The sequence below is a fragment of the Abramis brama genome (assembly GCF_963993115.1).
Source record: "Abramis brama genome assembly, chromosome: 3".
Lineage (NCBI taxonomy): Eukaryota > Metazoa > Chordata > Actinopteri > Cypriniformes > Leuciscidae > Abramis > Abramis brama.
This window is the reverse complement of record NC_139965.1, coordinates 7,062,196-7,074,718: the sequence shown is the minus strand read 5'-3', so window position 1 is coordinate 7,074,718 and position 12,523 is coordinate 7,062,196. Positions and strand designations below refer to the sequence as shown.

At 40.5% G+C, this 12,523-nt stretch overlaps 4 protein-coding genes across 4 annotated transcripts in view; 1 reads left to right on the top strand and 3 right to left on the bottom strand.

The window, feature by feature from the left end:
• The window catches only part of LOC311079877 (Fc receptor-like protein 5), a 106,059-nt gene extending 101,089 nt beyond the window's left edge, over nucleotides 1–4,970 (top strand). Inside the window, exons 9-11 of the mRNA XM_084109600.1 lie at nucleotides 3,667–3,942; nucleotides 4,041–4,325; nucleotides 4,401–4,970. Of these exons, the coding sequence (XP_083965726.1) occupies nucleotides 3,667–3,942; nucleotides 4,041–4,325; nucleotides 4,401–4,849 (1,010 nt within the window). The 3' untranslated portion in view covers nucleotides 4,850–4,970. The remainder of the gene's footprint in view (nucleotides 1–3,666; nucleotides 3,943–4,040; nucleotides 4,326–4,400) is intronic.
• Nucleotides 4,971–5,841: 871 nt separating this feature from the next.
• Nucleotides 5,842–9,678, bottom strand: LOC311079200 (histone H2B-like). Its single transcript, XM_084108414.1, has 2 exons — nucleotides 8,785–9,678; nucleotides 5,842–5,956 (listed from the first exon to the last, which is right to left on the bottom strand). Exon 1 carries the CDS (start codon nucleotides 9,632–9,634, stop codon nucleotides 9,260–9,262), a length of 375 nt encoding a protein of 124 aa, XP_083964540.1. The 5' UTR covers nucleotides 9,635–9,678; the 3' UTR covers nucleotides 5,842–5,956; nucleotides 8,785–9,259.
• A 468-nt stretch (nucleotides 9,679–10,146) lies between these two features.
• LOC311079203 (histone H4) lies at nucleotides 10,147–11,405 on the bottom strand. Its single transcript, XM_084108417.1, has one exon. The coding sequence runs from the start codon at nucleotides 11,361–11,363 to the stop codon at nucleotides 11,052–11,054; it is 312 nt and encodes a 103-aa protein (XP_083964543.1). The 5' UTR covers nucleotides 11,364–11,405; the 3' UTR covers nucleotides 10,147–11,051.
• A 345-nt stretch (nucleotides 11,406–11,750) lies between these two features.
• LOC311079193 (histone H3.2) lies at nucleotides 11,751–12,288 on the bottom strand. The gene has a single exon (XM_084108408.1). It carries the CDS (start codon nucleotides 12,262–12,264, stop codon nucleotides 11,854–11,856), a length of 411 nt encoding a protein of 136 aa, XP_083964534.1. The 5' UTR covers nucleotides 12,265–12,288; the 3' UTR covers nucleotides 11,751–11,853.
• Nucleotides 12,289–12,523: the final 235 nt, after the last annotated feature.

Genomic DNA, 12,523 nt, shown 5'->3' with positions numbered 1-12,523 from the left:
AAAGAGCACCGTCCTTCGGATGAGACATTAAACCGAGGTCCTGACTCTCTGTGGACATTAACAATCCCAGGATGTCCTTCGAAAAAGAGTAGGGGTGTAACCCCGACATCCTGGCCAAATTTGCCACTTGGCCTCTATCCATCATGCCTCCTAATCATCCCCATATACTGATTGGCTTCATCTCTGTCTCCTCTCCACCAGTAAGCTGGCGTGTGGTGGGCGTTCTGGACAGTACATCTATGTGACGCCAGGAAGACGTTTGACTCCAACTAATCCAATGTCAGTCAGACATCAAAATGAAAATGAAATTCGGGTTCGATTGTGGGAATATAAATGTAAGATTCTGTTTAAGATCTGATGATCCTACATCCTGATATAACATCACATGACAAACGAAGGTGAACTACACTGTATTGGGCATTCAAGGTGAACATGATGGCATCACTTTACTGATTAGATTCAATATAGTTTCCAGTGAAGTTTTTTTTTTTTTTTTTCAGTCTTTGATCTTCCTGCTGAGAGTCAAACTATGTGTGAATGTTTACATAGTCTTAGTTCTCGTGACCAGCTACTGTTTATACCATTTAGGGTACTATTATCTGCACAGTCGGGGGAGATTGCCTGTATTGTCTTTAAATGCTTTTGTTTTAGTGGCCACTTCTAAGGCTGTGTGTAAGGTCAACACATTTAAGGACTGCCCACTGAAAGCTTATACAATACAATGTTTGCCTGCCTTAGTTAGACTTGATGACTGTAGATACCAACAGCACATGATCTCAATAAAGAATCCTGCTGAAGATTCAGCCAAGTCTTCTGGTCTTCGCTTCTGAGATTTCCAACAGTTCTCAACCCAACGTTTGTTTGACGTCAAGCTCCAACGTCAGACAGACGTTGAATTTTGGTTGGAAGAAGCACCGCACTGCAAGAAAAGGGTGAAATGCATGGCAGCACAATACATCTCTCCAGATCTCATCAGAGGAGGATTAAACAACAGCATTACTAGATTCACTTATTGCTAACCAGGAGTGCGTTTCCCGAAAGCATCGTTAGCCAACTATGGTCGCAAGTTCCCTCGTTACCAATAGAGTTCAATGGACATTGCGATGAACTTGCGACCATAGTTGGCCAACGATGCTTTCGGGAAACGCACCCCAGACTGACTTTATTTCTGTCAGACATCTACAGAAGTTCTTACTGAGAATTAACAGAGGTTTTGTTGTTGATGTTTTGGTGATGGTGATGAAGTCACCATTATGATGATCAGTATTTGTTTTAGTTGGGTAGTTTTACTCTTGACTTTAGTTTATCTATGGCTACTGTATCTGTGTAAGGGTGGATTTACTGCAGTGGTTCAGGCTGCAAGAACTGCCGAATGACTAAAGAAACGTTATTGGCAAGATGGTAGAAAACTGCACATTTCTTGTCTTTAACCACCCACTGCCACTTATACCAACGACGGAAATAAGTGCAGTTACAATAGCTTAATATTTGTGGGAGAGCATTGCTATAGATAGTGACGATATTGTATTGCAATATGTAGCACTTCAAAGTCGATACCAAAACAAAACTAGTTAGTACATTAGTTGCAATTGAAAAGGTTTAATGACAAATTATGGTTATGGTTACAATTAAAATAGTTACAAAATAGATATATGAGATGATGATAACTTATATTATTAATTGTACCCAGCATATATGAAAAATGTTACCTGAGAGAGAGAGAGAGAGAGAGAGAGAGAGAAAGAAAGAAAGAGAAAGAGAGAGAGAGAGAGAGAGAGAGAGAGAGAGAGAGAGACAAAGAAAAGAGGAGCCCCCAAGAAAGGGACCCAGAGAAGAAGATAGCCAGAGCATCAAAGAGCCAGAGCAACAGTTACAATCCTCTTTTATCCTTTCCTTGACCATGTGACTAAAACCCAAATGTGAGACATTCAAACTGACCAATCAGATAATTACACTCCCACCACTGTACTAAAGGTGTGAAAATTCATCGACCCCCAAAGTTCAAACATTTGGCCTGCAAGCCGAGATCACTATCAGCCCCATCTGTGCCTTAGGAACTCCAAATGGTCATTGTCTCTGAAAGAGGGGGTAGAAAAACAGTCAAGCTAATATCTTTGTTCATTTAAAATATCTTGGATTATTTTCAATCCTACATCTGTGTTTGTTATGGTAAGATAAGCAAGAGAAAATGTGATCAGATGATATTGTCTACTTGGTGATAAAGATATAATCATCATATAGTGGTCTATTTCACTGATGTCATCCAGAATATAATCTTTAGATACATGCTCATTTTGTATTATTAATTATAGCAAGCCTGTAATTCTCATTGTCCACTAAACAATTTGAACTCCAGCATGTGTTAGACTCACTCAGACATCAACAATCAGCTTATGAATCTCAACAATGGTGACATGCTTAATGCCACAATGCCTTTTCCAAGCCATGGATGAGTTTTGTATGATGCACCCAGAATGCATTGTGGCATGAAGATTTTTTCTAATTCTAAAATCCCGTAGATGGTCTGCTTGCTTTAAACTCGCGCACGAGCTTTTCCGCTTGCAAACTCCGTCATGTAAATAGCGAATCCGCCATGGTGCGAGCACAACTGGCTTTTAGAGGGAATGGGAGATGAGACTCTGGTTGGTTTATTGCACGTTACACCCAAAACACACCTATTACTCATTAAGAGAATAGGGACAACCCTTTTAGAGCATGCGCTGGGACCGCCAACCATTTTTCCCGTCGTTAAACTAGCAAAAGTGGATTTGGACACGCCCTAAAGTGCACTTGCACTGTGCGTTTTAGACCATGCGCTTAGATCCTTAAAATAGGGCCCAATGTGTTTAACAACTCCAAATAACAATTACTCATTAAAGCAGAATTCTCCGATCAGCAAGGAACAGCTGCACATGTGTCCGCCCTGAGCTTTGATGGAAATTGTTTGTAGGCTCAGTTAAGTTAAAACAGCATTCCCCTTTTTATGTTACATAAACCTGATTGAAGTAGATTGCAACAACTGTAAAAGAATTTGTAAGTAGAATCAGGTAGAAAAACCTCCTTAAAGCTACAACTGCACGTTCACTTTTTACACATTGTGCTTTCACACTGGCAGTGTTTGTCGTGTGCAGATGAACCGCGACTTGGTACTGCAAATACAGACAGGTATCGAACAATGTCATGATTTTCAGGTGTTCTCCTCCGACCACTCTCTGTCACATGCTCTGATTTATGATGGGCAGCATACAGGACTCTGCTATGATGTGACCGTGCTCCCCTCCTACTGTCCCACACACACACACTGTATATATATAGACATATAACATATGGTTATTGTGGAACACACAACACTAATATTATTTTTTGGTGAAATTTGTTGTTTTTCGTGTTAACTTGGGTATATTTTGAAGAAGAACAGTGCATGGTGGCTTTATTTCAGCATAAGTGATGCAGCAAGCAAATAGACTCAGCGCCGAAACGATTGCGCCGCTGTCGCTCCTGCTACGTGTTGCAGCGCCGCCTCGGAGTGCAGTGTGACTGTGAAAGCTTTAATCTGTTAACATGGGTGCCGAAAAAAATACTCTATGTTTTTACACTTTGCTTACGGGTCTAGTGTGAAAAAGGCATCTATCTCGAGGATCTGAATCTGTTGTTGTTCTCCTGCAGATCTAAAGCCGAAGCCTGAACTCACATCAGATCCTGCAGGAGCTGCACTGACTGGAAACACAGTGACTTTGACCTGTCGCATGGATCCGTCCACTGGAAACTGGGACTCTTACTGGTACAAACACACAATGAACCCTGAGACAGAGAAGAAGAAAAAAAACTACAGTCTGAAGATTGATTCAGTGTCTGATGGAGGCCAGTACTGGTGTAGAGCTGGAAGAGGGAAACCAGTCTATTACACACAATACAGTGATGCACTGTGGGTAAATATTACAGGTGAGAGAGACTGTAGTGTGTGATGCAACAAATACAGATCAGAGACAATATCTACACAACTTCTGAAACTATAAATGCAATAATCTGTGTTTGTACAGAGAGTCCTAAAGCTGTGCTGACGGTACGACCTGATGAACGAGTGTTTAGAGGAGAAACAGTCACTCTCAGATGTGATATAAAGTGGGCAGGAGACACTGAGTGGACATACAGATGGGAAATAGAGGGAACCAACAACCAATATAAAAACACTGTCAGCCGAACCTCAACACAAGAGTTGAACATCAGCAGTGTTGATCTCTCTCACCGCGGTAAATACAGCTGTACAGGACAGATACACACTCAAAGCTCTCAGCGCAGTGATGCTGTTACACTGACTGTCTCAGGTGAGTGTGTGTTTGTTGTGATCAGCTTCTCCATCAGTTTCTCTACGGCTCTGTAACTCGTGATGTTTTGTTCAGCTGAAGCTCAGGCATCAGTGCGAGTGTCTCCACAGCCGTGGCTGACTGAAGGAGAATCAGTGACTCTGACCTGTGAGGTTTCAGGCTCCTCTAAAGGCTGGACGTTCAGCTGGTTCAGAGATCATGATCATCTGTCAGACAGCAGCAGAGGAGCTGGAGGATCTTACACTCTCAGTCCTGCTGCTCTACAGCACACAGGAGTTTATACGTGCAGAGCAGAGAGAGGACGACCAGCCTATTACACACACAACAGCAGCTCACACACACTGTGGATCACTGGTGAGGGTTTCTGCTTGTGCTCATCCGGATCTGTGTTTCACTGCAGTCTCTGTGCTGTCAGTTTTGATGGAGATTTTCCTCTTTTCAGGAGTTTCTGCTTCAGTGTCTCTGGTCATCAAGCCCAGCAGAAGTCAACACTTCTCATCGGACTCTCTCTCTCTGAGCTGTGAGGATCAGAGTAACTCTGCTGGATGGACAGTGAGAAGATACACAGACAAAGACACACACACTTGTGCAAATCAAACAGGATCTGGATGTGTAATGGACTCTCTCAGCACATCTGACACTGGAGTGTACTGGTGTGAGTCTGAATCTGGAGAGAAACGGCGTCCTCGAAACATCACTGTACATGGTGAGTCCAATCACGCTTACAACTATAAAACACAATAAATAACAATCTGTTCAAGATTAAACAATAATATCATTGAGAATTCAGTCATACGATTATGCATAAACTTACTGAATATCAGAATACTGATATATATCAAGTAAATATCAAGATTTAAACTCTATAATAAAATAAAACATTCAGAAGTTTGGGATTGGTATTTTTGTTTTGGAAATATGTTTGTATTTATTTGATCAAAAACGCATGCAAATGTTCATTTTCCAGTATTATTACATATGAAATATTACAATAAAACAAAAATGTCTATGTGAATATATTGTAAAGTATAATTTATTCAAAGCTGAATGTTCAGCATCATTACTCCAGTCTTCAGTATCACATGATCCTTCAGAAATGATTCTAATATGATGATTTGCTTCTCAAGAAACATTTATGATTATTATCAATGTTGAAGAAAAAAAAAAAATTGTGGAAAACGTGATGCTTTTTTTCTTCTTTGATGAATAGAAAGTCTGAAGAATAGCATTTATTTGAAATATAAATCTTTTGTAACATAAATGTCTTTTTTGATCAATGCGTCACACTTGATCATGAATCCTTGCTGAATAAAAGTTTATCAGATTAAAGGTAGTGAACATTTTGACCCTCCAGATCTTATTAATAATTGAAGTATGGCTCTGATTAACACAGCCTGTATCGTCACTACATCTGTTGCTGTATTTCTTGTGTTTGTAGACGGTGAGGTGATTCTGGAGAGTTCTGTTGATCCTGTGATTGAGGGAGAGACTCTGACTCTACACTGTTTACATCGATCTACAAACTCCCCGATCCTCAGCGCTGATTTCTATAAAGACGGATCACTGATCCAGGATCAGACGACAGGAGAGATGAGCATCACTGTCTCAAAGTCACATGAGGGTTTCTACTACTGTAAAACAGAGAGAGGACAGTCACTCCACAGCTGGATCTCAGTCAGAGGTTATTTTATTCATGAGCATCTGATGAGAAACGCCACACTATTCATATATATGAGTCTCTGTCTCTTATTTCTGCTGGAGACAATCAGGTATTGACAAATACAAAGTTCTGTCATGAAACTCTAGATGGCGCTGGCTGACCGGTCTTTAACTCAGTCTGCAATCACATCATTCTCTATAGGGCACAGCTGATTGGTTCCTGCTGTATCAGCAGCCAATGAGCTCGCGCGCTTTCAGAAACCCTCCACCTTCCCCAGCTCCACCTGTATAGATCTGCTACGGGTAATTCATGTGTTTTGTAGCAGATCTATTCCTTCAAGACCGAACATATCAACATTGTCATATCCATTACCATGCCAAACACTCAGAGAGTTCATGACAGAACTGTGAAGTTGAACTATCAAATCACATGCAGAATATGCTGAAATATAGTAAAATCAACACCTTATATAAAATAAAAAAACATCACTCAATTCAATGAAATCAAGAGACTGTGAGAGACTTTCCTGTTAAAATCTGACTTTTCAGCCCTTCAGAGCTCTGTAATGTTGCTCAATAATGTTCTTGTGTTTCTGTTTTCCAGTGTCACGTTCAGGTCAGATTTCTGTCCTCAAAATCGTCAGTTCTCTTCTGGCAGCTTCTCCGTATCTGCTAGCGACAGTCGTGCTGCTTTACAAGTGTTACAGAGCGAGAGGTAAAACTTCTGTCTGATCTCTCCATCTCTCTCTCCCTCTCTCTCTCTCTCTCTCTCTCACTGAATCAATGATTTATGTGTATTTCAGTTTCATCTGCTGAAGACCAGAGTCAGTACGCCGTAACAGAGGAAGAAACTTCAATCTGATATTAAAGAGTTAATTCTGTCCACGTTTGAATGTTCTGTCAGCATTTATTTGTCCTTTAACGTGGTTTGAAAATATTGTAGTTCGTTCTTCTTTATATAAGCTTTATATTTGTCATAACCTTGTGTTGTTAGTCTGTTAGTGAAAGCTTGACAATGATACTGTTGCTTGTTCTAGTTTTATTCTGTATAAATGAATAACTGTTGAAATTATTAAGTGTTTATTAGAGGTGTTTTTCTTGGTTTTTCACATTTGTAAACCATCAAGTATTTCAAAAACAATGTCTTAATGTTTCAGTCATAATTCAATACATCATTATATATCTGTAATTAAATCATTTGAAAGCATTTCACCAAATTCTTTGTTGACAGTTTCCCTTTAAAGACACTCAGGGACAAACAAAATAAATGTATTTGACTGTAGTTTATTACAGACTCAAACTCTCAGAAAGAGTTGAACCAGCAATACTTGCCTCTGATCAGACTATAATCAAATTACTTTGTTAAATAATTTAATGAATGTTTTTTTTTTTTGGCTTGACTAAGAGACTAAAAGAGAAGCATTGGGTAAAATTATATAGTAATTAAATTTTCTTTTCTTTTTTTACCCTTTATTTATCCAGGTAAACTGTTTGAGAACCACTTCTCATTTACAAACATGACCTGGCCAAGAGGCTACAGGAATAAATAGAAACATACTGTACAACTGTACATAGTCTTACACACGACACAAGCAATTTAAAGGGGCATTTCACCCATTTGAACATTGTTTTTTATTTAAAGTGGGTCATATATGTAGTCGAAATGTAAAATAAATTTTGAATTTGGTGCCTTTGTGACCAAGAAAAGACAAAAAATAACTTCAGGACGCATTTGTATGAAAGACAACAACTCCCACAATGCACCACATTGCACAGCTCCGCAAGCCACTCCCACTAATCCAGAAAGCGCATATCTGCCTATAAGAGAAATCACTCTTCCGTCTACAAGGCTAGCTACCACCAGAGCTTGAAATTCATTTCACACAAAATGTCTAGTTAGTTGGCGAACTCATTAGTGCATTACTCCTCGTTTGTATTTCTTTCGAAAAGGTGAATTATTGCATGGTACCTGGATGTTCAGTCAGAACATATGCGGTGCGAAACTAGGATAGTTCTCAACACAAACGTCCGTGTCCTCGTCTGATTCAGAGATTTCGTCCAGGAGAAATTGTCATCGTTGAAATTCTTTGCCGCAGACGGACTCTATCTCTGTGTTCATAGCGGTTCGTAGTTGCATAGTGAGATCACCGGCGCCACCAGTCCGCCCTAACTCGAGCCAGTCCGGGCTCCTCGTCCGCGGCAGGCAGGTCTTCTGCCTCGGCTGCTCTTCGCTATAATGCGGCTTGTAAAGGTAGCCACAAACACCTGATTCAAGCATCAGACTTCCGAAATCCTCTTCTTCTATATATCATATTGAGCACTCTCCTCCGCTATTGTCATAACTGTACATCTGTCTCCACAGCGCCTGTTAGCTTAGCTTCAAACAAGATGGAGGATATTGCTTTCAGTTTCAGAGAGTAAAGTCCCACCCACTGATCTGTAATAGGTCTGTAGCGTGAGCGGGTCCCACCCCTGGGAAAGATGAGGAACCTGTCTGTAGTCTCAACAGAAATCCCCCCCTCTTTACACTTCCTCCTACAATGACGCAAAATGACGATTTTTGCGTCATTGTAGGAGGAAGTGTAAGAGGTAAATAACGGATTTCTCCCGTATCAGGGGAAAATGAGAGAGTGTTGCACGACCATTCAATAGTATGACTGGGTTTCTAACAATGCAAAGCTTAATGCAAATGGGTGAAGTGTCCCTTTAATTAAAAAAGGGTAGACAACAAAAAAAAAAGAAAAAAAGAATAAAGTGTCATAATGGTTTCATTATGAAGCTCATAATAAATGTTACTCACAGTGGAAATCTGATCTGTGGTTTGTGTTTGGTGGAGGAAGATGTGAAAGTTGACATGATCATGTCTGTAAATCCCAGCACTACTGGAGCACAAGTTTCACATCATCATCATCCTCATCATCATCATCTTCCTCTACAGGATCAACAATAGTGTTGAGAGTATTCCTCAGAAGAGTTTCTGCTACTGTAAAACAAAAGCTGATTGTGTAGAAAAACAATATTCAAAACTAAATGTTGAAAATGTTTTGAACTTAATTACATTAGCTGAAAAACAAAGCCAATATGCTGTTAGAGTGAATACATATAATCTTAATCAAAAGAAAAATGCTTGTAACTTTTCCATCAGCAATAAACACAGAAGGACGGATGATAGGTTTTACTTTTGTCTGAGAAGATAATGTAAAATTAAAGCTCTTTTCACAGATAATATGTGTGGCTCTTAAAAGAGCCTTTGTGTGTGTGTTGAGCGGACTCCTCTACTTGGAGCTGGTGTATTTGGTCACCGCCTTTGTGCCCTCAGACACGGCGTGTTTGGCCAGCTCTCCGGGCAGCAGCAGACGCACGGCGGTCTGGATCTCTCGAGATGTGATGGTGGAGCGCTTGTTGTAGTGAGCGAGACGAGACGCTTCACCGGCGATGCGCTCGAAGATGTCGTTGACGAAAGAGTTCATGATTCCCATCGCCTTGGAGGAGATCCCGGTGTCGGGATGAACCTGCTTCAGGACTTTGTACACGTAGATCGCGTAGCTCTCCTTCCTGGACTTTCTGCGCTTCTTTCCGCCCTTGCCGGCGGTTTTAGTGACGGCCTTCTTCGAGCCCTTCTTGGGTGCGGACTTCGCTGGTTCAGGCATGATGATTCAGTCAGAGAAACTCAGAGAACATAAAGCTGAATCACTGCAGGCGGGCTTTATGCGCTGCTCTATGCTAATTTACAAAGGGAAGAACGAGGCTCTGATTGTGAGTCTTCAACCCATAGAGTGACCTCATTGGCTACATTACACATTCACTGACTTGTAGGCAGACCAATCAGAAGCTTTAAAATATTAGTCACGCCCATCTATAAATGCCGTCCATCCCCCACATCGACTCCATTCCTTTGTTTCATTTTCCCGCATTTTTTTTCGGATTGAATAAGAAAATGTGTGAATAACTTCAGAAATCTTTAACCAGGTAATCTGCGGATAATAACAGGTAGAAGCAGAAATAACACAATGTATTATTACTCAATGTAAACTTCATGAATTCACTCAATACTGTGCTTTGAAAGATCAGCATATTCCCTTGCGACCCAGAAACGTTTTGTTGTATTTTTCCATGTCATTCATTGTTTACACTTACAGCATAAGATAACATAAGAAACAGATTGAAAAAAATATATTTTATTCATATGCTATGCTGTGTCCAGTTGTTTAAAAATAAAATTACAAGAAATTACATGTTTAGGCAAAAACTATGGGAAGTTTCAGGATTTGTTTAATCAAACGTTGTGCAAAGATGATTCTCAGCTATGTTATGAAAGATATAATGTAATGTATACTTCATGCACTTAATTATGCCTGTAAACATGGCCATAAATGCCATTCCCATTCAACACAATGTATCTAACTGTATCTAATTAGCATTAATGTGTTCTTGGGGCAACATGATGACAAAGTGTTCTACATTCATAGGAATATCGATGTATAATTTCCTACCCTAGACATCTCGTCTCCAAAAAGCCCATATATTTTTCCCGAGATGTTGATTTATGACAAACAACTTGAAGGCAAGTCTGATTTAAATAATTACAAAATATTATAATTTTTCATAAGAGTGTTAAATTAATGCCAGTCATTTTTAAAGACCAAGCAGAAGTGATAAAACCTCCAAACATTTGGTATCTGTGGAAAGCCCTGAATTTGACTTTACAGGACATCCAGGCTGAAAAACACGTGCTGTGCTAGAAATTCACTAAAAAGTCCACTACAGTGAAGAATAAACTGCATTTTGAAAGACATGCATATACAAATGTAAGAACAATAGTGAACTACATAAAAATGTTGCACAATGACAACGAACGCCCACAACTCTTTGAAAAGCAAAGCAGAATCGTGAGTAACGTTAAGTTTATTATTTGTACTTGCTTAATCATTTTGAGGTAACGTTTAAGGAAAGCACAATAATTAATATATTACAAAAATAGAATTTCACCACCTCGTAACTTGTTCTTTGTGTGTAAGTGTGTGTGGCTCTTAAAAGAGCCGTTGGTTTTTCTTCTTCGTGGATCTCTTAACCCCCGAACCCGTACAGAGTGCGCCCCTGTCGCTTCAGCGCGTACACAACATCCATGGCGGTGACGGTCTTTCTCTTGGCGTGTTCAGTGTAAGTCACAGCATCACGAATGACGTTCTCCAGAAACACCTTCAACACACCGCGAGTCTCTTCGTAGATCAGGCCAGAAATACGCTTGACGCCGCCACGCCGAGCAAGACGACGAATAGCGGGTTTAGTGATTCCCTGGATATTATCGCGAAGAACCTTTCGGTGACGCTTAGCGCCTCCTTTCCCGAGTCCTTTTCCGCCTTTTCCTCTTCCAGACATGACGACAGATACTCTTCAACTCACAACAGCAGATGGGAGTCAAACCACTAGAAAAGAGGAGTTATAGTCAGTTAGCGGACCTAGTTGAAACCACATTCATGGGCGGTTCTAGTAAACGTCACCAGTTACGCATTACCAAGTCGAGGTCAGTCTTTTGATGCTTGATACTAGTGGAAATAAGTAGAATTTAAGTAATATCAATAACTCTATAATTTAACTATATAATATATAAACCCGTATTAAAAAAATATAACTATAGGGCTTCAGTCATTTTGACTACATATTAACTATAGTAGCATAACACTAAAACGACAGTTAATTTCCTTAAGTTTGCTTTTAGATTTAAGTAATACATAAAAATAGCATTTTATAAGACAACCGTGGCATATGAAGTTCCGATTTCAAAACACCATTATATGGAAATCATCTTTTATAGAGTTAATGAGGTGGCTCTTAAAAGAGCCTTTGGGTTTGTGTGACTGCTGTGGGTTTAAGCGCGCTCTCCGCGGATGCGACGGGCCAGCTGGATGTCTTTGGGCATGATGGTGACTCTCTTGGCGTGGATGGCGCACAAGTTGGTGTCCTCAAACAGACCCACTAAATAAGCCTCGCTCGCCTCCTGCAGGGCCATGACAGCCGAGCTCTGGAAGCGCAGATCCGTCTTGAAATCTTGAGCGATTTCTCTCACCAGGCGCTGGAAGGGCAGTTTGCGAATCAGCAGTTCAGTGGATTTCTGGTACCGGCGAATCTCTCTCAGCGCCACGGTACCGGGCCTGTAGCGATGAGGCTTCTTAACGCCACCGGTGGCGGGTGCGCTCTTACGGGCAGCTTTAGTGGCCAGCTGCTTCCTCGGGGCTTTACCTCCGGTGGACTTACGAGCGGTCTGCTTAGTTCTTGCCATTATTTTTCAGGAGATCTGTTGTGACTGTGATTATGAACAAGACATAGAAATGAATAGTTACAAATAATACAACACAGCGTTTATTTAAGCCCAGGGCTGCCATGCGCTCATTGGATGTCTTTGCTTCAGAAGCATTTGATTGGTTATTGTCTGGCGTCTGTAAATGACAGTTGGCCAATGGCTGTTTTCAAACAAGTGACGTCAGTTTGTGGTTCCCGCCCAAACGTACTTTGCTTTTTCTCTGTATCCACGAAAATAC

Excerpts from the sequence above, each read along its gene's own strand:
- LOC311079203 (XM_084108417.1), bottom strand. The coding sequence starts at position 11,363 with ATGTCTGGAAGAGGAAAAGGCGGAAAAGGACTCGGGAAAGGAGGCGCT.
- LOC311079200 (XM_084108414.1), bottom strand. The coding sequence starts at position 9,634 with ATGCCTGAACCAGCGAAGTCCGCACCCAAGAAGGGCTCGAAGAAGGCC.
- LOC311079193 (XM_084108408.1), bottom strand. The coding sequence starts at position 12,264 with ATGGCAAGAACTAAGCAGACCGCTCGTAAGTCCACCGGAGGTAAAGCC.